The sequence below is a fragment of the Helicoverpa armigera genome, chromosome 15, assembly GCF_030705265.1.
Source record: "Helicoverpa armigera isolate CAAS_96S chromosome 15, ASM3070526v1, whole genome shotgun sequence".
NCBI lineage: Eukaryota > Metazoa > Arthropoda > Insecta > Lepidoptera > Noctuidae > Helicoverpa > Helicoverpa armigera.
This window is the reverse complement of record NC_087134.1, coordinates 6,398,815-6,423,743: the sequence shown is the minus strand read 5'-3', so window position 1 is coordinate 6,423,743 and position 24,929 is coordinate 6,398,815. Positions and strand designations below refer to the sequence as shown.

The following is a 24,929-nucleotide window of genomic DNA, read 5'->3' as shown; positions in this document are numbered from 1 at the left end:
AATTCATACCAGAAAGTCTACCATCTAAAACTGCACTGAAAGTTTCAAATTATCTCTCGCGCTGCATCCAACAGGTGGGAAGTAGACGCTGGCTAATTTTCTTTAAAATTTATGAGACTATGACTTTTTCGCTTTATCTTCCAGTCAGGTTTATTTATTAAATAACTTTACACTGGTGACCTCGTGTGGTTTCCCAGCGCTCAGTTTAAAAGCTCGCTACTGAAACCGACCATTACATTAATTAAATTAATTGTTACCGGGAAATATTTAAGCGGAAAGTAATAACCTGATGTAATTCAGTCGCCAATTTCAAGAGCAATTTGATACTATAAATATTTCCTTATAAATTTTATTTAAGAGCTTTGACCAGGAATATTTTCAGTATCTACATATCTTTTCAACCCAAGTTATGAATGATGTTAATTGCTTGTACCAAATCGCAACACAATGCTACAGATACACATATGTATATCTTCAAATTTATGTCATATCATAATAGTTAATAACGATGTCATCCCGGTGTATTTTCTTAAATAACCTTAATCGTCTATGCAGGTTACACGGCGGCGCGCAGCAGGAGCGGTGCGGCACAAAGGGCGCGTGCGACTTCAAAGCGAGCCGCACGGATCAAAGGGCCCGCCCTCAGATAACAGAGGCCAGATAAAACCTCCGCTATCGGGCCAGCGCCGTTTGATATCTGATTGTCGGTTAAAGATCGCGTCAACCAACGTCGAATAAAAAGGTGTTACAAATTTTTCTATTACCAACTTCGCACAAGTCTTTTGTGTCAATTTTTCTTTTAAGGCGATCAAAAGAGCTTAAAGCGCTATGAATGAGAAGAAAAATCTTTACATTTAGTCCATTCATACAGCACTTCGCACAAAGAAGTTGAAAGATCAAATATTAGAAGTTAGAGGTTGCCAGATAACTAAGAGAAAATATTCTTAGAACTTTATAGTACAGACGCCTAAGTATTTTCTATTGAATCTAAAATTAGAATACTTAAATAGAAAAGCTTTATCAACACCTCCACAAATGAGCATCTAAAAACTTGAACAGTCTCGATAAACGGCACCTAGATTATTCGCCAAACAATGGTAAATCTCTCTAAAACGTGGTCCGGTGCGGGCTTTAATCTCGACAATCAGCTGTGTGTCTGTTTCGTCCGGCAGTAAATCCGCCGCTCCGGTACGTGTGCCGCCGGATTACCGGCTGTGTGTGCCGGCGAGCCGGTTCGTGCCGACGCACCGCGACCCGCGATTAGTCCCACTGCCCTTCTTGTCGGAAAATTCGACCCGGGTCATAACCCGGATAAGACACAGATAAGTACAAATAAATATTGATTGTGTCATTGTTTCGATTTTTGTCTCTTTTTCATGATGTTGTTTGAAAGTTGTGATATTTTACGATAATGTCTACCTGTAATCTTTACTAATTACTTCTATAGAAATATATATGTCCTGTATATAGTCTCAAGTGTCATAATTCTAAGTATTTTGTTAGTAACAATAACACACGTCACGTTTCTAAGCCATCAACACTTTTCGAGAGACCTGTAAAATTTTGATGTGGGTACCAACGCTGAAAATATTGTGTTTAATATTTTTGGGGAAATGTTTAATTATATTATTAATTTATTCAATTATTATATAATAAATTATAGAATATATTACTTACCTTAACATAAGTCGTGGAGTCCAGCCAGACGACTGAAGATTGAAGACACGCAGCACGTCGATCTTGCTTGGAGGTCACGCGTATTCTTGGGGAATTAACACACATTACGAGATGTTATTGCTTGAGAATACACGTAGCTGACAAGGAGAAATTCTACGGAGGAAAACTGCTGTCCATGAAGACGAAAATAGAAGAATACTTATACATATATGTTTCGTAATTAATATGTTTTTTACTTATGTATAAACCACGTTGTACATACCCGCACCGCCCAAATTTCGTTTAAAAAGATTGTTAATAGAAAACTTTCTTTATAATTTGAATAGAATAGAAGTTTTTTTTTATATAATAGAGTAGAATTTGAATGATTTCATTAATACTTAATAGGTCCTAGTCCCTAGTCACATAACTCAATTTACTTTCGGGCCAGGTGTAGTCAAAACATGCAACCATGTGCAAGTTTTAAACATATTATATGGAAACTACTTACGGAGTTGTCGTACTAAAAAACTTGTGTAACGTTTTTGTATGTATTAAAGTAACTAATTGTTATCTACATAATACTTACATGTATCATTAAGTACATAAATCACTGGTGGCTTTTGGTAAATTCACCGATCAATTGCTGGATCGATTTAGTCTCGCATTCTGGTCCGTCTAGCGATCGACCAGTGAACCAAAGAAAGGCAACCAGTCTACAACACTAAGTAACTGTATGTATGAGAACTACACTTAGATTTCACCCGCGTAATGTTAGAACTAGGTACTCTGCACACTCGGATAAAAAGTAAACTGTAGCCTTTCTCGATAAATGGGCTAGTTAATACCTACTGAAATATATTTTGTGTAATAAGTTTCTATGTAGGTATAATGAAATAAGTTTCTACGTGTCTGTTAGTAAAATTGTAGGTAGGTACCTAAAGCTTGGGTTTCCTAGGAAAGCGGTGCCGTCATATAGCGGCCGTCTTATTACGGACGCAAATAGACGGTCGTCTTTACGGTGATTACATGTGGAAAGTTCCACGGCCGTTTTAACACACCGTCATGAACTTTTCGTTAGTTGTATCATACTTACTAACCTGTTTTATTTAATATTTCTCAAATTTCACAACACCAATTCTGTTTTAGTTGACTTTTCTATAATCTTTACTTGTTATGTTAGATATTGCCTTCGTGGTTTCGAACGAAATCTATTAAAATTTCGTCGTCCTCGCTGCTCCAAGAGTTGTAACAAATTTTTGACGTTGTTCCGAAAAAAAAACACAAATACGTATTAAAAGAGCTTCACCGCTTTCAATAAAACGTTCACCAAACTATCTGACACCGTCAAGACGGCCGTCATGCAAATGGCGGCACCGCTTTTTGAAGTTACGGCGTCAGTTACCGCTCTCTAGGAAACCGCCCCATTTTGTTTACATAGACAACGTTCTGGTGATGTCTTTCACCGCTGTATTACGGTCGCTATATGACGGCACCGCTTTCCTAGGAAACCAAAGCTTTACTGTGAAAAACTTGTGATCAATATTTTCGATATTGCTATAAGATTAAGGAAAACTATCTATATAACGATGTTATTAAAACTTTTTGAATGTATGGATGAATAAAGGTGTTCTGTAACTGTCGTGAATCTTCATAGTAAAGTTATTATTTATTATTCATAGAATTCTGTGATTATTTTGTTAACCTTTTTGTTCGGTGTTCGCAGATGAGAAATGCAACGAGTCTTCCCAACTTCCTAGCCAGCCAGGAGCAGTATCCATGTATCGTGGTCAGGAGAGGCGCATCAAAAGAGACTTAATTTGTTAACTTTTCCAATGAAATTGTATTCACTTCTCATGTCATCATCATCATCATCTCAGCCTGTACCCTATAGATATTAAACATGTTATATACCAACTCAAATAAAACATTGTTTTATTTTATTATCCTCTCAGATCAAAGAAATATATTTGATCTGAGATAATCCTATATAAAAATTATTTTCAACGTCAGCACGTAAAAAAAATTACCTACACGCAGAGACAATAAATGATCTTTAAATGAATGCACAGGGTTAAAAATCTTCCTGCACTTTAGAATTTGGTATTCGAAAATAAATCTTGTTCTAATGGATATTCTTCTTATTGTTAGAAATACAGAATTATCAAAGAAAATTATCAGTTTTTTTTTTTACTGACATTATGAGTCATGCTACTTGAATAAATAAACGTTCTTTTCTATTCTAATACCCTTATCCCACACCAGACACGAGCTGATACTAGAACAGTAATAGTCTAATACACTGTTAACTCTTACAATAGTTCGACCAATCTCCTAGATTTGAAAAATATTAAAGAGCCAGAAAGTCTGACAACTAGTCTTACCAAGAAGCTCATTATTACCCAGTAATTAGGTTCCGGAGACCAGATAGTCGATTAATGTAATACACTGGTCTTCAGCTACATTTCATTAGACTGGACGCCATCTAAAACATAGTTGTGAAAATCATAAGCAGTTGCGGACTTAACGGATAAGACATCAAAGATAAATAAATTGAACCCCAAAAGAGATGTGTTGAAGCCATCACTTTTCTACTTAATCCTCAGTTTGAACAGTTTTCAAACGACAAAACGAACGAATACATGATGCAACTAAATGGATATTCTGCTTAAAACTTTACTGCCTCTGCTGACCTTAAGATCGAACCCCAGAATCTACAGATTGATAGTTAACAGACAACTAAAGCAGTAACAGTAAGTACGATAAATTGTGCTCATTGATTATCTTGGTATAATTGGACAAGGTTCAGGTTGAGATAACTAAATATGCTTCGAAATAATACACAGTTTTGAACAAAAATATTTAATTGCTATTAACTAAATCACTGAATAGAGTATGCCAACCTCCAGCGCCAACCTCTAAGCACAATCAAAGTAACACGTTATTTCAATAACACAAAACTCTAATACATTACATATTAGATTACCATAAATATTTACAGATTTGCTTCAGGTAATGGCAGAATACTTCTTACACTACAATCACCTTTGTATCATACCATAAATTAAGATTTCCTTCTTTAAAAAATAAGAACATTGTGAACATGTTTGATCAATATATTTACTAAAGATTCATCCGATATATTGTGACTTATTTGATCTTATTCGAAGACAAAATTCTCTAATAAGTTCTTGAGACAGTATCATCTACCAGACATTATATAAACAGTATCGTTACGGCAACATCTTTACTTGTTCACAAAAGCGGTTACGATTAATCGGAACTAACACATAGATATTATTGTGAAATGACCTCTGAATAAGTTACGTTAATCTAATTCGTCGGCCTCCGGGGAGGCCCTGGGAGCCAGTCTGTCAGTCTTCGCTGGCGAACTGCTCTGGACCAAGGGCGGGTCGTCACTGTTGTCAACGATACTGTCTTTTCGTCTACGATCTAAAGTCGATGTCTCATCTTTGACGTCTGTCACAATAGTGGAATTACCGTTAGTTCCACCAGGCAAGACTGCATGATCAGTCTCATTGGCAACAGAGTTACTGTTACCAACATTGATTTTGCTGTAAGATTCCCTTTTCCTAGCAATTTCTTCTATCTTGATGTCGGCGTCACCGCCGGGAGTGACGGAGTTATCTTTGTCATTATTCCTTATATCGACAGTTGGGCGCGTGGCAAGAGAGCTCTCCTGTGTGTCGCCGCCCGAGTTAGTGTTGGTCTCCACCGCGGTGTCGGACGGTCTGGTGGTCACCACATCGCCAGTGTGAGTGGTGTTGGTTTGCGCGGTGGAGACGGACGGTGATGTTTGCGTGGTAGACTGCGCGGTGTTCTGAACTGTCTGCGTAGTGGACTGGGTAGTCGGGGGAGTAGCCTGTGTGCCGGTGCCCGGAGCGTCGTGGTAGGCCGCACCGCTCGCCAGAGCGGCGATACCTGCCAGTCCCATCACGCCAGCCATGCCGCGGTGAGTGCGGAGAAGCAACTGCTGCAGCTGCGCCTGCTGTAGTATGACTGGCAACTCGTAGTGATGGAAGAAGTACAACATGGAGTGCTGGAACAAAAACATAGTGTCATAAAATATTCTAGAACACTTTAAATCTCCCTATTTGTAAAATTCGATGCAAATGCTTCCTATTTGTGATTTAAGGGGAAATGTAGCAATAAATAAACGGTAAAGAGATAAGCTGGCAATAGTTGCGGCGGAGATGGCGCCCGGCTAGGCGACGGAGACGCGCTTAGCTGGCGCTCAGATAGATGTTGTGAGTGCAGATTATGAGGCACGTCCGTCGAACTGAGCAAAACTCCTTTAGACAAATAAATGAGCGACTCGTGACGGTGTCCTCACTCCTCCCCAGTCTTTATTTATTTATTTCTGGGTCAAAGTTCCCTCCCCTCGCGTCGTCCGACGTAAGTTTTAATTAAGAAACTTGTGACCGCGCCTGACTCAACTTTTATTTAAAATTATATTTTCTGATCCCCTCATTTTGATTTTTTCCAAGTGGCGGTGTAACGGGTTACCGGCGCAGACAAGTTGCGGCACCTTTGTGATTTATTATTCGCGGCGTGTGCTCCTTGACAGATAATTGAATGAATTTTATGTCATTTTTTACATTGAAGTTGCATCCCCCTCGGTGTCGCAATTTCACGAGAACGGTGACAAACTCAGGGCACTACAGAATCGGATTATATTTGAGTGACACACATTTGCGAACAGGACGATAGGTCAGTGGAACACGGGTTACATTTCACAAGCTTAATTAACACCATCCGTTCGTGCCCCAATCTGTTCGCGGATCATCGCTACAGCAGCAAATATAAAAAAGGATCAAACGTTTAAAAGGTATTTAATGGACAGAGATGACGCCCTTTTATACGTCCATTAAAATCGGCCGCTTTGAGATTTACCGCCCGCCCTGTTAGATAGATACGTGAATAAAAAACGAGGCCATTTTTATCAATTTTCAGATCGTTTGTAACAGATTACGTTGGCAGCGTAAAGACGCACGAACTTTCCTAAGGGCTTGGCTGTTTGAAAATTTATCTAACATCAACAGTTTAGTCAATTTCATAATGATAAGCGAATATACCTTATTATAAATTATTATTCTAATATATTAAAGAGAAAAGTAACATACACTATTGACAAATACATGGTAAGCCCACTTCATAAACATACTAGTACATATGTAGGTAAGTAACAATTTTTGATCCTTCAAGAACACGAATTCTTTGTGTTGATAAATTTTGAGCCGCAAAATAGTCTTAAACACTTTGCTTGCAGCGCGTTGATTATGCCAAGACGGTGGAAATCTCTGACAAAAATAAAGTTATTTTGATTTAAAATGCAAAGAAAAAACAGTGAACGGAGCGAAAGGAGCGAAAGGAGCGCCGCCCTCGCCGGACGAGACATTTTTTATAAATCCCTTTTCATTTTACAAATCCTTGGACGAGCATAGGATGACTACGTTAAAGAGTCGACATTCTGAAACAACGCCTTTTATTAATAAACAGGAGATGCACTAACGGTCCTGTCGGCTAGCGCCCTAAAGGTATGCATAATATAATTATGTACGCCACAAAGTAAGCCGCTGAGAGTGTTTGACTTAAGTTTAACTATAATTTGCAAGAGATCTGCAAGATTACAACACTTTACATTGTTCCATGATGGCGGGCCTTTTCTGTTGATTTAGGACTTGACAGAAATTAACTGAAGCACGCCTATTAAACCTCCACAATAATAGGGGTGAGTTAGTCTTCAGCGACCGCTCAGTCGGACAATATTGAGTGGCGCCGAAAAATTCACAGCTAATAGAAAGAGGTAATTATTAATTGAATGGTAAATTCTCTTTGAGCCTGTTGTCAACAAGCCGTTTCGACTGTTAAAATTAATGTAAGGAGGATCGCACGTCGGTGACAATATTATGCGCGGCGCGTCGCGCTGGCCCGACCTCATGAAATATGATTTTTAATAATAAGTTGACACGCTCGATGATTATAAGATAAGACCCCACTTTGCATTCCGAAGGGGCTTCTTGTTTTTCGTCGTCGCCCTCGCGCTGTAATCCGGCAGAGCCTACGCCCCGCGCCCTGAGACGCTTGAGCTGGCTCGAGGCGCGCCTAATATTATCTCCATACTCAATTATAACTGCGCTTTTGTTGTCGCCTAACATGTTCACAACATCGCAGATTATGGGATCATTGTGAAATTAAAAACTTGAATAAATCCTTCGATTAGACGACCTTTTTTGGTAATAGAAAATAAGCGAATTGAGGGTCAACTTAATTAAATATAACGAAAGCAAAGTAGTTTTAGATTTGGAAAGGATTGCATTTCGAGAAGTTATTGATCTAGGTACTAAGGTTCAAATGCATTGTTGTTAAGCGGGATTTATTTTTATTTCGAGTAAGTAGATATGAGAAAACTCAGTTCTTTGTTTCTACTAAACATAATACTGCGTATCTACTTGTGTATGTATGTTTCTATAAATACCCTGTACGGGTTGTGTGACCACGATACATAAGATGTCAATCTCGCGATGAGATGATGTCAGCTAATCAGAGGTGGGTGTTGTCAAGAGGAAACGACCTTTATTAGCGAGTGTCTTTAATTCACTGATCATACAAAATTAACATAAAATAAAGTAATATAAAATGTAGGTCGCGCATGAACAATGCTATGCGATGTCATCAAGATTAAATTATGTATATAAAATAAATGTACGTTCGTCCGTACATACTGCCAACACAAAAGAGAACCAACTTAATTTAAAAGTACAACTATGTCTAACACTACATAAGAATTAAGTATAAAAGCAACAACACATGTATTTATGTAAGTAAAGTGCATTGATGAATATTGGTGCTATTGTTACTATTATTAGTTATCATTAACTACACTGAAGCTAACTGTTCTGTTCATAGTTGGCGATGTAGCCTTATTCACACTTGTCACACTATATGCCTTGCGCATCACTGGTGAGAACGTCTCACTATTGTTTGAGTTGTTCTTTTGCCCCGGAGATGAGATCGGCTGATCTCTGGTCACCCTGATATTCACATCACTCTCCTGTCTTGTCATCGATGCTGCTACTCCGACCCCAGGCTCAGGAACTGATATGGTGTCACCTGAAGGTTTCCGTGTCTGTGTATTGATTCGCCATTGGTTCACTTTGTACCCCATGACAATAAGAACGATCAGAAGTACAGTACCCAAGATGCCGTAAATTATATAGTAATGCGGAGTATCATCTAGTGGGCTTTCTTCCAATTTTTGTTTCTTCAAATTGGAAATCTGTCGCTTTATTTCATGGAATTCTGCCGTGTGGTTGGTAATCTGAATGATGTCTTGTGGAGTTACAGATGTATTCAAAATGTTGTTTAATTGAGATATGTTCGGAAGTCTTTCCACAGTGGGTTGAATGAACATCTGATTCATATAGTTATGATGACTATGTATTGTAAACATATCACCTTTCAAAACACAACCTTGCCCGATGGTAATGACCCCACTACCAATTAATTGTTTAGTCACTAGGCCGTCTGGGCATAAAATGCGGACTGAGCATTCCTCGCAACACGAGAATAGCCACGAGTCTCGGGTGTGTAATTTGATCCAGTTGTATGTGCATTCCTTGATTTCAGTATGACAGTACTTATTGTCACTATTTTGTGTATATTTGATTTTACAAATGGATTCTCCCATTTTTAATGTGTAAATGGGATGATTTAATGAACAGATAAATTCATTTTCAGCACGCATGGCGCACGATTGTACGTCTTGTTCTGTCATGGGTATAACTGTATCCTTATTAACATTGACTGCGATGTATTTTGATTCAGTTTGAGTATACACAGTACTGGTTCCTTTTTGCAGTGGAATAGTGATGATTCTGTCAAGTTCAAATTTATCATGGTTCAAGAGAGGAATTCTGATTTCCATTAGCAAAAGTTTGCTTGTCACCCTCGCTTTGATTTGCATTAGTCCATATAACTCTTTGCTGTTAGTCCCTGGTATTTTGAGTTCATTCATTATTATTTCTGAATATATTTTTGCATCTAATAAAACGTCAATCGGCTTCGATATGTTAAATTCCGGATCTGCAAGTGGAAGGTTATTGATATGCTTGTAATGAGCAGTATCAAATGAATTGTTCGGCAAATGATTAATCATTTTTGGCATAATCAGAACATCAGTATTAAATGTATAATCGTCATGAATCGATTTGCACTGAAGGTTAATTTTCCCTTTACATTTGTTTGATAAAGTACCGACGCCAGAGATCGTACCGTCAAAGTGACGTCTGGGTAATCCTAGTCTTTGTGCCGCATTCTCTGTAATCAAGGATATTTGTGAACCCTGGTCGAGAAGCGCTGTCAATTTAATATATTGTCCGTCTTTGCATAACACATGCATTTGAACCGATGGGAGTAATATCTCGTTACTGATGTCCGCTAAGTGATGAACAGTTTGCTGACGCATCTGTTGCTGTTTTCTTGGTGTGAATAGCTTGGTAGAATTTGAGGTCACATCGGGGTTGACGCATGCTTCATGCAATAATGTATTGTGTGCTGCGTTGCATTCTTTACAGCGTTTTGTGGAATTGCAGATATTTTTTTCGTGCACAAATAAACAATTTTTGCACACATTATATTTCGAAACTGTTGCCAATTTAACTTCTGGTGACATAGATTCAAATTTGCTGCATTGGTATAACGCATGGTTGGTATTGCACAATACACAATGAAATACGCTAGATGTTCTAGTAAATGCTGTTTTCTTCCCAGGCACATATGATGATTTTTCCTTGTAAGCAAATGATTTAGAATAACCTGGGTTATTCATTGTTGATGTGTTCTTGTCATGTTTCTTTACAGGTTCCAAGGCTGTAAATTTAGCCTCTAAGAATGCAATAGCTTCCTCAAATACTGGTAATTTACGAGGTTCTTTCCTACTTTCCATGTAATCGCTGTATGTGTGCGTGTCAAACTTTTTTATCAGCAGATGAACCAGGATAGGATCCCACGTCGTGGTGTCAATTCCTAAATTATGGATGGCGTGAATGCATTCCATAGTAGTATCATGTAATCTTCTCAACTCGTAAGAATTTTGTTTCTGTATATTAGGTTGATTAAGAAATATTTCAATTTGTTTGGTGAATAAAATTTGCTGATTGTTATATCTGTGGTTGAGAATTTCCCAAGCGGTGTCATAATTTTCGGCTGATACATGTAGATGTTGCACTAAACGTTCAGCTTCTCCCTTTAGTTTACCCTTAAGATGTTGCATCTTCTGAGCCTTTGTTAGTAGCTTATTGTCATGTATACCACCTTTAAACAGGTCGAGAAAGGTAGGCCATTGATTGTAATTTCCCGTGAAGACAGGTACCTCCAACTGTGGGGTAGAATGTTGCAGATGTATAGCGGACGACAGCTTGTTGCTTAATTCCCGTTTACTCTTTTTAAATTTGGTTTCGTACTCAGTATATTCCTTTTCATAGAACATATCTGACCCTTCAACTATGTTGTCAATTTTCCAATGCAGAGTGTCAATGTTATTCCATCTCAATTGCAGGTTACGTAATTCATCTTCTATTTCCCATTTGTTACTCAACTGCTCCATCTCAAGGTTTTGGATATACCGCTTGAACGCCTTAAAATTCGTTTTCTGTTCAATGATTAAAGCATTGAGCTTTTCATCTGGTTGCGTACCTTTGTTTTCCTGTCCGCGGTACGAAGTCAACAAGTGAAGTACTTCTTCATACGTACGCTTAGTGTCATCATAGATGTTCTTGACGAAATATTCACTCGTAATATCATCATATTCGACAAGTTTCTGATGATTCATTTCAAATTCACCCCAAAGATTGTGTAGGGTATTCACTCTCGAGGTTATATACTCTGGAGACTTCCTGCCCGCACCATCTTTTTTAAAGTTGATTTTATAGTCTGGATTGTGGAAATAATATCCTTTTGACGAGTATAAAGAGTTTGCGCTTCCATCTCGATTGTCAGGAAAACTTGTCAAATACCGAAGTAAGAAAAACTTGTCAAATACCGAAGTACAAAAAATAAATGGAACGATCTTACTTGAGATTGTCCAGATGAGAAGGAGATACTTATGGCTGAGATGCTCGATCACTCTTCACACCAGCTGGTGCCAGGCCTGAAGTTGCTGTCAGAAATCACCGTTCACAGATGTGAGCTGCGTCAGTCAATAAGAGTCTGCTGTTGACTCAATATGAATGTCACGGCACTGTACTTTAATGTCACGGCACTGCACTTTTACTGTCACTCTCCTGATTTAAATGTCATTTGCCAGGAGCCACGATGTCACTTGTCAATGTTCGTCAAAAACGCGGTTCGCGATGTCTCGAAGGACCAAAATGTACGGGTTGTGTGACCACGATACATAAGATGTCAATCTCGCGATGAGATGATGTCAGCTAATCAGAGGTGGGTGTTGTCAAGAGGAAACGACCTTTATTAGCGAGTGTCTTTAATTCACTGATCATACAAAATTAACATAAAATAAAGTAATATAAAATGTAGGTCGCGCATGAACAATGCTATGCGATGTCATCAAGATTAAATTATGTATATAAAATAAATGTACGTTCGTCCGTACATACCCATAGAATCGGAGGAAATATGCGGCAGTCCAATCTTAGACGTCACGCACTATCACTGTGCTATCACCGTCAAAGACCACAATTTAGATAGCTTGGTCACTATTAACACAGTACACACACATGTGTACACAGATCACCGGTACACAAGTGTGTACCTGTGTGTTGTGTAGTACCGGCGGGAGGCCGAAGTCCGTTCGGTGTGTTATTAACTTCCGTGCAGCATAGCGACCGGAAATCGACGCCGGAGTAGATCCGCTCAAGACACAGTCTATACCGCCCCTAACGTACACGGATCAACTATATTACGCTATTGTCGAACAGAGAGTCCCAATCTTAATAGCCAAGCATGTTCACGAGTAATTATCATGATCACTTCAATGTTATCATATGGACAGCGCCAAAATATACAGGAATCGAATTAAATGTTCCGCTTATTTGAATTTGGGGAAAAGTAAATGTTTGATTTTCGGGTTATTGATAAAATTTGTTTTAGCTCGCCGATATTAATATAAATGGCCGTTTTTGTATAAAATTTATAAATTATTCTGACATTAACGTGCGCTCAGGCGAATCAATTACCACGTATGTTAATATTTGTCGTATCTATTGGACTGCTAAACTTGTTTGGAGTTGTTTTTTAATTTAAAAGTTTCGTAGGTGAACTTTTGAAACATTTAAACGTCTGTCGGTCAATCACAAGTTAGTGTTTGTGTCCACAAATCACTTGAAGGTAATGTGTCACCGGCTTGTCCCTCGGGCCGGCAAAAAGTATTACACGCACAGCCGTCATTTGAATCGTCCCGGGAAACATTTGACAAAACTTTGACGCCACGCGGGTTCGGAACGCTCTGCCTTATAAAGGATGTGTCCATTTGTATCATGACATGGTTATTAGGTCAAGCACTTAATGAAACTATGAATAGAACTATACCTAGTAATCCATTAAAACAATACAATTAAATATGGAAATATATGGGAGATTGAAACAAAGCTGCAAAGTTTGTATAATCCTGGAACCATTGAAACAAATCTCCGAGTATAAACCCAAACCATGATGCAGCACAAATTGGTAACTATCATAGGAAAACGGCATTTTTATCTGAGAAAATATAGGCGAATTTTCCGTGACATCTAGGGATAGGTACGGTACAATCACAAAAACGTATAGGGACGTGATTTGTTGACAAATGCTCGCGACCCGACCCCTGTAAAGAAGCTTTCTCTTTTAGTTTTAAAAATAATAATAATTCCCAAGTTTGTGTGCACCTATGGAACTGTGCGTGTGGGTGAAACGTGAATGTATGTGAGTCCCCGAGGCGTCCCCGAAGCCCCGTGACCCGTCAGCTATTGTAACGTTGTCATGACATACATACTTATTTTAATAATAAGACGTTATTTTTCTGCTATTCAACTGGGACTCAAATACATATTAGTGGGTCTTTTGGTGTTAAATCTGACAGCTGGGCTCTGATTCTTTTAGTTATTTAGAAACCCAGACATCATTGTCCATAATTCCATTAGAGAGCTTTAGTAGTCTATATCGTAGATAGGTATTTTTCAAGAGCCCTTGAGCTTTATTCGAATGCTATTGCACATAGGAAGAAAGAAGATATTTTACCGTGTAATGGACTACACTTACTGAAAAATCTAGATAGATTAAAGTAGACAATATTTCGGTGCCATCAAAATGTCCATAAGGTTTGTGGAACAAATTACGTCGCGGTTAACACGAGGGAAGTATCACTAGGAAGTATAGCAATAACAGTGGGGAGCAAACCTAATATCGCTCTAGACAAACAGTTGATCTATAGAGCGTGATGCGCTCTGCGTGGCGAGTGCGTGGCGCCTGCGGCCTGACCGACATCAAAGTGCTTTGAACAAACACCACTGCACTTGGTAAATAGGCTAGTTGCAAATGATCATGTCATATTAGAATAAGGACAGCGCTATGCTGCATGTATTGCGGTTTGAAAGGGAAGAATTTCGTTTGTTTTTGGGGGTGATTCTTTGCCATTGAAAATGTGTGAGGGGCAATATTGAATTTACGACCGCAGTGTATTCTGTTACTGCTGCATGTGGTTCTGTATTCATATTTGTCCATTGACATTGCTCATTTACTTTATGAATTCCACCTTGCCACAAGATAATGTATTCGGACGAATTATTTACAAAAATATTCTTGTGTATCGCTGGAAAAATATCAAGGATCAAAACAACTTTTGTCATCGACAGCCAGCTGAAGAAGGCTTGAAAGTAATCAAATCTCTTTTAGTGTTTACTCTACCTCGTGTGTTCATAAGTTTTGAGACAAACTTTTTAGTTATAAAAATAAAAAAAATGTTACTGGCTGCTGTATATTTCTTTTTCTAATTTTGAATTTGGAATGTCTAATTTTGACTTTTGAACTTGGAATATTATTTTATTTAAATTTTTTCGTAATGGAAGGAACAAAAGAATTACGTACGACCGTCATTTCGCTATTTAAGGAGGGAAGAAAACCTATGGACATTTTCCGAGAACTGAAGTTTTGGTGTGAGCCGTAACTTCGTGTATTACACTATTAAACGATACAAGGAGACAAGTTCTTTACAAGATCGGCAAAGAGGTGGTCGTCCACGCTCCGTGAGGACGCCTGCGAGCATTAAAATCATCCGAGAGCGACTTCGCCGAAATCCATGTCGCACTCAGTAGAAACTCGCTCTGCAGACCAATATTTCGCGCGTTTCAGTCAACAGAATACTGAAATATGATCTCAAGGTGAAGGCGTATAGCCGTAGGAAAGTACACTTTTTAAACGATCGCCTTCGTCAATTGCGACGCGAACGTTGTCCAGTACTGCTTAGGAGACACGATGCGAGGAAGATACTCTTCCCCGACGAGAAAATCTTTACCGTCGAAGAAAAGTTCAACCGACAAAACAATAAAGTGTATGCCAAAAGTAGCAAGGATGTCCCAGCTTCAGCACGGAATGTCTCGCGTACTCATCATCCGGCTAGTGTCATGGTACGGTGGGGAGTTGCGTACGAAGGTGTCACTCAGCTTCATTTCTACCAACAAGGCGTCAAGGTGGAAGCCAAAAATTATCAAAGTGACATTCTAGAGACCGTTATGAAACCCCTGTCTAGTACCCTATTCCATCACAAGAATTGGGTTTTCCAGCAAGACTCGGCGCCATCCCATAAGGCTAAAACCACCCAAGCTTGGTTGAGGGAAAATGTGCCGGCCTTCATTGCGGAGAACAAACGGCCCTCCTCCAGCACCGACCTGCACCCGCTGGATTATTCTCAATGGACCGAGTTAGAGCTCAGAGCCTGCCGAAAGTCCCACCCAAACTTGGACTCACTTAAGCGAGCTCTTATCCGAGAAGTGAAGCGAATTCCGCTGGAAAAGATTCGTGCCGCCATTGATGACTGGCCAAATCGTCTAAGGGGGCATGTATTAAAAACAGGGGTGGTCATTTTGAATAATAATTATATTTAATTTTTACTTACTATCTACTTGATGATTACTATTTTTTTTATAAAATGTAAGTTTATTATTTAAAAAGATATGCAACTTTTATTTCGTCTCAAAACTTATGAACACACGAGGTAGTATTTATGATACTCGCCTGTATGAAGAGCCAGGACGTGACGAGCGCCAAACTGCTGTACTGTCCGTTGAACCGGTAGTGGTACGCGTAGAACGAGAAGTGGTACAGGTAGAAAAATCTGTGGACAAAGGAAAAATATTCTGTTATTACCTTTGTATGTGGAAACAAATGTCAAATTGTATCAAAGTTAGGTGGACTTAAAAAAAGACGTATTTTCTTTTGCAAGGTTGTATCATTACATTTGTGATGAAATGTCATGAAAACACGCCGTTAAAGTATCACGACATTTAAATTACAAATTATTTATCTTCAGCCGTTATCAATTATTTACAAAAGATATGTTGAAGTTTATGTATACATATATTAGATATGTTTGAAGTATAAACTACCAATATAAAACTTGTCAAAATCTATTTCTCCAAAATGTGAAAGAATTTTTGTTCTTAAATATGCTAGCCAATTTTACATACTTGTACCTATGTACTAAGAACATAAAGGACGTTGAATTGAATATCCATTACCGGAGTACTAGAAGGCGATGGCCAGCGTGTAGTAGCTACCATCACATAAACTGTATTCTAGTGTTATCTCGTTATGGACAATGTCTTGAGAAAGAAATACAAGATTCAGAAGGTTCACGACCTCCTCTGAAAAGGGTGCAAGAAATATTGAACAGCTTTGTTTCATGATGTAGTAAATACTTAGAGGAAATAAATAAAAACAAAAATAGTTTATTTTTTCAACAAGTTTTTACAATATTATTTAGTTGTCGGAACTACCCAGGAAGCATGTAATAATGCTTGTATTGGGTCAGGAAATTAGGTTCATTTTAATGTTAAATATGGATAAACTATTTTAGGAAATTCTGATCAAGTAAATTTGATTCCTATAGATGCATTGAGGTTTTAACTGAAATCGACAGTGAGGTAAGAAAAATAAGACAACAGTTGTAAAAATGACGATAATATAATTTGCCGACAATACTCTCTGTAAATTAGGTACTAAGCATGTACTCCAATTTCCTTGCTATCGTTCTGAGGCATATTATTGTCTATGTTTACTTGGCCTTCTGCCAAGCCAGCCAAGACTGGCATGGCGTCGAGTCAAGCAACAAGTATCGTGCGACGTCGCAGTGGGCGGACATCATTAGTAGCTTATTGAAACACAAGACGCCATGTTTGATTAATTATAAGTAGCTAGGATCGGCGATAGGATTAATTTTTGTTTCGGATTTTTTGAGATAGTGAAAGGTTAACTGTATGTTTAGAGACAGCGACAAAGGATTACTTGAATTGCTTTTACATGGTTAGTTAATTGAAGGTATTGTTAAGTTGATAGTTTATCACCCCTGCAAGATCATCATTATATCTGGCTTGATATAGCAGAATTAGAATGTCCTAGTTAGTTCTAAGAAATGAATTGGCTTAGGACATAAGGAGGTAAAGGCAGTACAAAGTCGAAAAAAAAACTGTAAAAATAAACTTTCTTTTAGATTATTCCAAAACGGTCTAGGTACTAAAGAAGAATGCAACGCAACCCGGAGCGCCGACACTTAGCACAAGCGACTCGAGCCAATCGTATATTTCCCATGTATAGACACCATTAGATTCGTTATCTGCTTATTTCGGTGGATAAATTCCCAATGTACGACAAGGGCGACAAACGGGCCCGGAAAAGGGGAAATGTCACCTCGTTATCTGAAAAGGTTGCAATTTTATTTGAAATCGATATTCACTGAGATATACATTTTTCTTGTGCTGTTGTGTTCCGAGTGTGAAGAAATGGCTACACACGATGCTCTCTGGCGTTTGCCGGTTTTACAATGCCTTGTGATGCTACTAGGTAGATTATACAAATGTAGCTATAGTAAAATTATTAACTATCGATATTTCTGATTGGAAAAAGCTCATGGATATGCAATTTTCATATATTAAAAATAATATATGTGTCTCTGAGTATCATATGGCGCTAATTAACATACAATAGGTAAAGTATAGATCCTGCCACGCTTATGCATTAGACTAATCAATACAGTATAGTTAGACAGAGGGCGAGAATACGGCTAATATGGTAATATAAGCGTGAGCTACTAATTAGTAGCTTGTGGTAAATCGCGACCAAAGCGCCGTGAAACATGCTAACCTTAATTCTATCATCTTATCAAGTCTGGGCAAGTACCCTTATTACTAGCATTAAGCTGAAATCTAAATAGTATTCTCGGAAACATTTCAGTAGTGGCTTTAAGTAACTTTATATTCAAACGTAGACTACATAGTTCGATTGGATGATACTAATCTGATCATAATCGATATTTTAATCTAAGTTTAAATTCCCTCAAAGTATTGCGGCTTAAGTAAGTATGACTACAAGGTAAGTCAATATTATACTTTTATATAATGCAAGTAATAACTACTCCCGTTACATAACACCAGCAACTTAATGCTGAACCATCAAATTATAACAGCTAAAACAAAACGAAACACAAATTGAAACCAATTTAAAATCAGAGGTAAAAAAAACCGGCCAAGTGCGAGTCGGACTCGTGCACGAAGGGTTCCGTAAATTACAGTTAAATCAACCTATCTCAAAAACTATAAGAGATACTTTGATCAAACCAAAAATCGTTGAAAGAGTTAATTAGCATGCATCACCTCTATTTTTTTTAGAATTTTATACCCCGTAGTTATAAAAATAGAGGGGGGGGGACATACTTTTTACGACTTTGAGAGCTGATATCTCAAAAACCGTTCACTTTAAGAAAAATGTTTTTTAGAAAACTTTATATCATTTTAAAAGACCTTTCCATTGATACCCCACACGGGTATGTACATCGAAAAAAAAAATTTCATCCCTCAGTTACATGTGTGGGGGGCCCCACCCCCAATTCTTTTTTTTTACTATTTAGTGTCATATTTTTGTAGCGGTTCATACAACACATATTCCCATCAAATTTCATCACTGTAGTACTTATAGTTTCCGAGTAAATCGGCTGTGACAGACGGACAGACGGACAGACGGACAGACGGACATGACGAAACTATAAGGGTTCCGTTTTTGCCATTTTGGCTACGGAACCCTAAAAAGCACACAAAAAGAAGGAGACAATAAAATTGGAATTCAATAAAATGTTGTTTGAAAAAACATCTGTTTCGCAGACAAAGAGAAAGGCGTCGATTAAGTTCTTAAGTAACAATTTCAGAGACAGATCGTTCACGGAATAATTTAAGGAGGGGCAGGGCTGGTCTTCGGCAGAGTCCAGCTAAGCTCCGTAGGCGTCGGCTCTTTGAGCGACATCAAACGACGCGAGATTACCAACGCATTAAACATACATGTTAGAAGAAACAAGCGGCGTTTTCTTAATGTTATTTCGTCCATAAATATTTTATCGCCTCTGTAATGGAAAATGTAAATGACGTCCTGGCTGTGGTGCGTGTGACTTTTTTGTTCAGTTTGCAACTGATGATTTTGGGTGCACCACATTGATTCACACTGAGCTGGGAATTCAGTAAGTAAATGTATGAACCCATCGCACAGTATCATATAATGTCATTGGATACAGTTTGGTGTGATGTCACACTCGTGTCATTGTACAGCGGGTCGTCTCGGTGTCGACTGATAGCTCGTATAAAATATCGCGCTTCGAATGCCCATTTACAATTTTCCTTATTACACGAAAATTATTCAGAAGCCCGATAGGAGCAGGGGCGAAACTGAATCTTGTTGAACTAACTCAGTGCGAAATCACTTTCGCCTCGGCCTTTGATCTCGACTGCGCCAAAGGAATGTTATTCAGTAAAAACATGCAAATTCGATAAGGTATAACACAATATTATGGAGAGCGGCTGCCGTCGCGACGCTCTCTTTACAATACTTGGCGAGCATCGGGAAATGCTTTGAATATTATTTATCAGATCAGGAATCTTTGGGATCCGATTAATAATCTTACGTTAATTTTGGTTGCCGTATCAATAGCATTACGTTTAATTATTAAATACATACTAAGACTGACACTCATAAACACTGAATGTGTTTCTAGTCATAATGTATGGTTACACGCATATAAAAAGGTAGTGTAAGTCCCAAATTATGTGCAAATGAAATATCATTAAACTGTTAAGAGAATATTAAATACAAGAATAAACAACCACCACCGCCGCAGGACAGAGCAAGTAAATATTAAAAAATACTTTTGTATAAAAATTATGCCGTTTTTTGAATATTTCATCACTGAAGCTCAACTTCTAATGGCGCTTTGAAAAAATATAAAAGGATGCTCCCAATAAGGTTACCCTGTGCCTTTTAACGCAAATTGCCTTATCTCAATCTTAAATCAATGTTCTGCTTGTATATTATGATAATAGCATTTTAACGTGTTTTAACGCTACTGTAAAATGTAATAAGAACTGTTTCAGCCTTTTTTTATCGTTCCACTGCTGGGTACAGGCCTCCTCTCACATGGAGAAGGATAGCGATACGAAAATTTGTAGTTAAATAAATAAAAATAAATTGTTTATTACTTCAATTTGTACATAATATTTAAAAAATAGCTTAACTCTAAATAAGTGCTGATGATGATATGATTTGCCTCAACTAGGTAAAACCTGTGTCTCAGAGGAAAGTTGAGAATGAAGTGAAGGTTAAATGACTTTATGATGAGAAGTTATAATAGTTCATACAGTTCAGAGTGAACGAATGTATGTACAAGGGCGACGGCGCGGGGTCGCGGGTTGACCGCCGGAATCCGCAACCCCGGCAGGGTGCGCCACTAACGAAATGAAATTCCGCTGGCATTCCACGCCACGGCTGCGTTCGCGACTATGACCACTGCTGACAATACCAACTATCCAATAATTCCATGCCGATAGGAAAAAGGGCGCCAAGTTTATTAATAACGAGGATCAACATATGCCGCGATCATTGTTAAGTACCTGATATGTTCGCTATATTATATTGCACCTTTTGTCCGAACTACACTTGTGTTTTCATTTTAGAATATTTTCAGAGAGTTACTCATCATTAAATATACTCCGTCTTACCACAAAAACTTTTAAACGTCAGTTTAAGACTTGTCTAAAAAAATGTCAGATTATGACGTTGAAATATGGTTCATTTTGCAGCCACAATTTTTTTAGACAAGTGTAAAACAGACGTTCAAGTTTTTGTAGTAAAAACATACAATATCCTATGGTGCCACAGTGTTACAAACAACGGTGAATAGCGCATTATATTATGTTATATTATGTTCTACAATACAGCATGGAATTTCAAGCTGCAGTAACAGTTACATCGCAGTAATTAACTTAATAGGCTATGATGATATTTATACACTTAACAAACGAGGAATGTCGCGTGCTATCCGCTAGAATGCAGACGTAAGTGACACTTCAACGTTTAACCAAATTGTTTACATAAACAATTCAGTATTTAGAAGGTACAGTTCCTGCCAAATAAGTTTGCAATTCAGTAACTACTTACTACGAAGACATTTAACTTTTTAACTTTGCTTGCATGATGTTGGCTACTGTGACATTGACTTCATAAAAAAGAGTCATAAAAATATGAACAAAACAGTAACTAAACATACAAGACGCTGAAATGGCAAACTTCAGAACTGCAAAGTTATTTGGGGCCAACTGGATTACTTTTTGTCTCCAGAACACAAAACATGTATCCTACTAATATTATAAACGCGAAAGTTTGTATGTATGGATGTTTGTTACTCTTTCACGCAAAAACTACTGAATGGATTTTAATGAAACTTTACAATAATATAGCTTATACATTAGAACAACACATAGGCTACAATTTGTAAACATATTGTTCGAAATAATAAACCTGCGCAGACGAAGTCGCGGGCACCAGCTAGTGTTTTAATATACCATAGAATCCATTATCAAATAACTAAAACATTGTCTTAATTTAAAACATAAGTCAATTCTACTAAACTATTCATCCTAACAAAAACTTTAAACCCAGCTTTATCAGAAATCTCAGCTTGGTCGACACAGCCAGTTTAAGTCTGAATATGTAGTATGAAATTAGAACGTCGATGGAGCAAGTTGGTGTCGATGCTAATCGCGAGCACAAGTTGCGATGGCTCGACAAATGCGGTTCAACACACAAACTTGCTCCAGTTGCCAGTTCGACATGTCTGATACTTGTGTCTTGTGAGAGAACGCTTTAATAGACCCGTTTGGAAGGAGGCTGCAGGCTAATTTTATTAGACTACTGATAGGTTAAGTTATATAATGTAACAATAAATATTAGGTAAATACACATGAGGACAAAATATCGTCTGACGATATAGAAGTCACTCACGCTATTTTATTGTTTATCGTGTTCTAAGATACATTCCAGATCACTAAACCAATTCATTTGCAACAATGACACTATTTGTTATCAATCCAATTCACTACAGATGTTTTAATGTATTATTCTTCTATCATAATCCAGTACCTAATTATAATATCATGTCAAAGTTTCACCAGACATCAGCTGATTTATAACACCCTAAACAGGACGATTGATCAATCATCCACTGCAGAGTTCGGCAAGCCGGGTGTGAGGCATGTCAACAGAGGCAGGATGGCTCAATTCGTCGAGGAAACCTCACCAATACAAACCCGACTTGAACGCCAAGTACCCACTCCCAGCCAAGTTTCGTAAGGCACAACTTTCACCAGCCAATTCAGAATTGCTAGGGGTTGCCAACTCCCGACATATTGTACAATTCACCCGTATTTCTAAGACTTTTTATAAATAGAAAGTTGGTTATTGTTCTAAAAATGTTTTTTTAAACAATATTTTTTTTACGATATAAAGTTTAGCAATTTGCAAAGGGGTTATTGCGTAGTTTATTAACTTTAACAAATTTATTTTGTAATGCTTCAGTTTGAAAAAAATCTTGTTTGGTGTTATAAAATGTCATACAACGTGAGTCTGAAGTCAATAGAAATTATTAAAATAGAATTTTAAAGCATTTACTTTAGTCAACATTACAAGCATTTACTGTGTACCTTTTTTCGCACGCAATATTCGTACAAATTGTAATAAACAAAACTTCAAAAAACATTATATCTATCAAAAATAATGTGCTACAATTTGTATCGTAGTCAGTCGACGTAGCACCGTAGCGTCGTAGCCGCGTAGTAGGTCCGTAGAGGTCTCGTAGCGCTTGGTCACGTGCCCGGCGATCACGAAACGTTTTTACCGCGTTTCCGCTTTTTTAACTGCTCACGTGGCAATCGCGTCGCAAATTTTAAAGCGACGCTTTTAAAATCGGAATTTTGAAATATTGTAGAATTGAAAAATCTCTTGAAAAAAATACTTGGAAAATTGAAGAGATTATGAAAATGACAGTATCAGCTGCGACTGCTATTCGACAGAGATCGAATATGCTCACATTGGGGTTACGAGTTCAGCGGGAGTGGACTGTTTGTTCGCCGTGAGACGTGTGTCGGCGATGTTATTAAATTCCCGTCTTTTTTCCCTAATCTCGTTGTCGACACGGCCCGCGGGCCCTCATCGGAAATGGCATTATTTCCCGAAGCCCGGAGCGACCCAGTACGGACACCGGATACACCCCGCTGCCGATTCCGTACGAAGCAGTATGCCAACAACCCCCAAAACGTCCGTTGTTTGAGAGAAATTTCATCTATTTCCTCTGGCATCCGTTTTAACATTACTTTGTCTTCGACGCTTTGAGTTTTAAACTTAACGTCACACAGCTTCGGTCATTGATGTCTACTTGAGTTTTAATGACTTTATTGTACTTCAGCGTATTTAGATAAATATTTATAGATTCAAATTAATGTTTGCATGTCTGTCCGCTACAGGTTTCAAAATCATGATTAAGCTTTTTATGGATTATTGTATGCATTCCGAAAGTCCTTGATAAGAAAATGAAGGAGAATACATTTCATTAGACTGACGGTATCATATACCACTTTCAAAGGTGTACTCCTGTACGACTTATTTGTATAATGATCTCGTATATGGTTTATTGTACTTAAGGCACCACATGTTTTAAAACAAAACAATCCTCTTACATACAAACAAAATCTCAAATAAACAATCCTTAGCACATAAATTAATCTTATTACGAACTCATTAGGGACATACATAAGTCACTCATAACGAAACGTTAGCATGTACTTACCTCTCGGTAACCGGGCAGCGGTTATCATAATATTGTGTATAGCCCTCGGTATTTCGGTTACACAAACATTCGATATTACTGGAAATAAAAACAAATCCTAAGGTAGATCTATATTAAATGAATAAGGTAAACAACATAGCTTCGGTATCGTATGTATGTTTGTTCGTAACGTGTGCTGGTAATAACAATGGCTGATCATGGACAGGTTTCGATTTCACCCTGCTGGCTATTTTTCTGTTTTCTCTTGCTATAAGAATAAACGAAAATATCTTATTGTTCGCTTGTTGTTATGATATTTCTGTTAATTATGACCAGACTAGACAGGGATCAATTTTCTTTATTAAAACGTTAATACTTTTAATAACAAGAATAATAACTTAATAGCGTCTCACTTCTCTATTATCAATTTAATTTAGATAGACAAAAGCACCCTTTTTGTAACATATCATTATTCCTTCAGCGAATCAAATCTATTTATACCAATTCCCTTACATTATTTCCTGCGTACACAATCGAACAATTGATAAACCTCCAATGACATAACAACAGCCAATAAAACAATCAGAGGTCTTACAAAACTCCGACACAAAACGCGGTATTAAATGTTCTTACAAATAAATATAAAAGAAGTGGAGTTGTCTCGGGGTTCTCACGTCCCCGATATTTGTCGCGTGTCGCCTGGCGACGCCATTGTATGGAAAGGAGGCGACACCTGTGAAGGCTTATAAGGACTCTGGACCGCTCCTATTGTGCCGCGACATATAACTTTTTCTAGCTCGCATTGTGCTCCACGCTTATCTGTTTCAAATTTTGTAAGTAGCAAACTGCCTTCGATATTTTTCGAACAAGAAGAATACTATTCTCTCCTTACAGTAACAGAGCAAGT

The 24,929-nt window shown here is 37.9% G+C and overlaps 1 protein-coding gene across 1 annotated transcript in view; it reads right to left on the bottom strand.

Moving 5' to 3' along the window:
- Positions 1 to 4,502: 4,502 nt before the first annotated feature.
- LOC110370532 (membralin) overlaps positions 4,503 to 24,929 on the bottom strand; it is an 82,401-nt gene continuing 61,974 nt past the window's right edge. Inside the window, exons 10-11 of the mRNA XM_064037973.1 lie at positions 15,904 to 16,003; positions 4,503 to 5,716 (exon numbers count right to left, since the gene is read on the bottom strand). Coding sequence (XP_063894043.1) covers positions 4,985 to 5,716; positions 15,904 to 16,003 — 832 coding nt within the window. The 3' untranslated portion in view covers positions 4,503 to 4,984. The remainder of the gene's footprint in view (positions 5,717 to 15,903; positions 16,004 to 24,929) is intronic.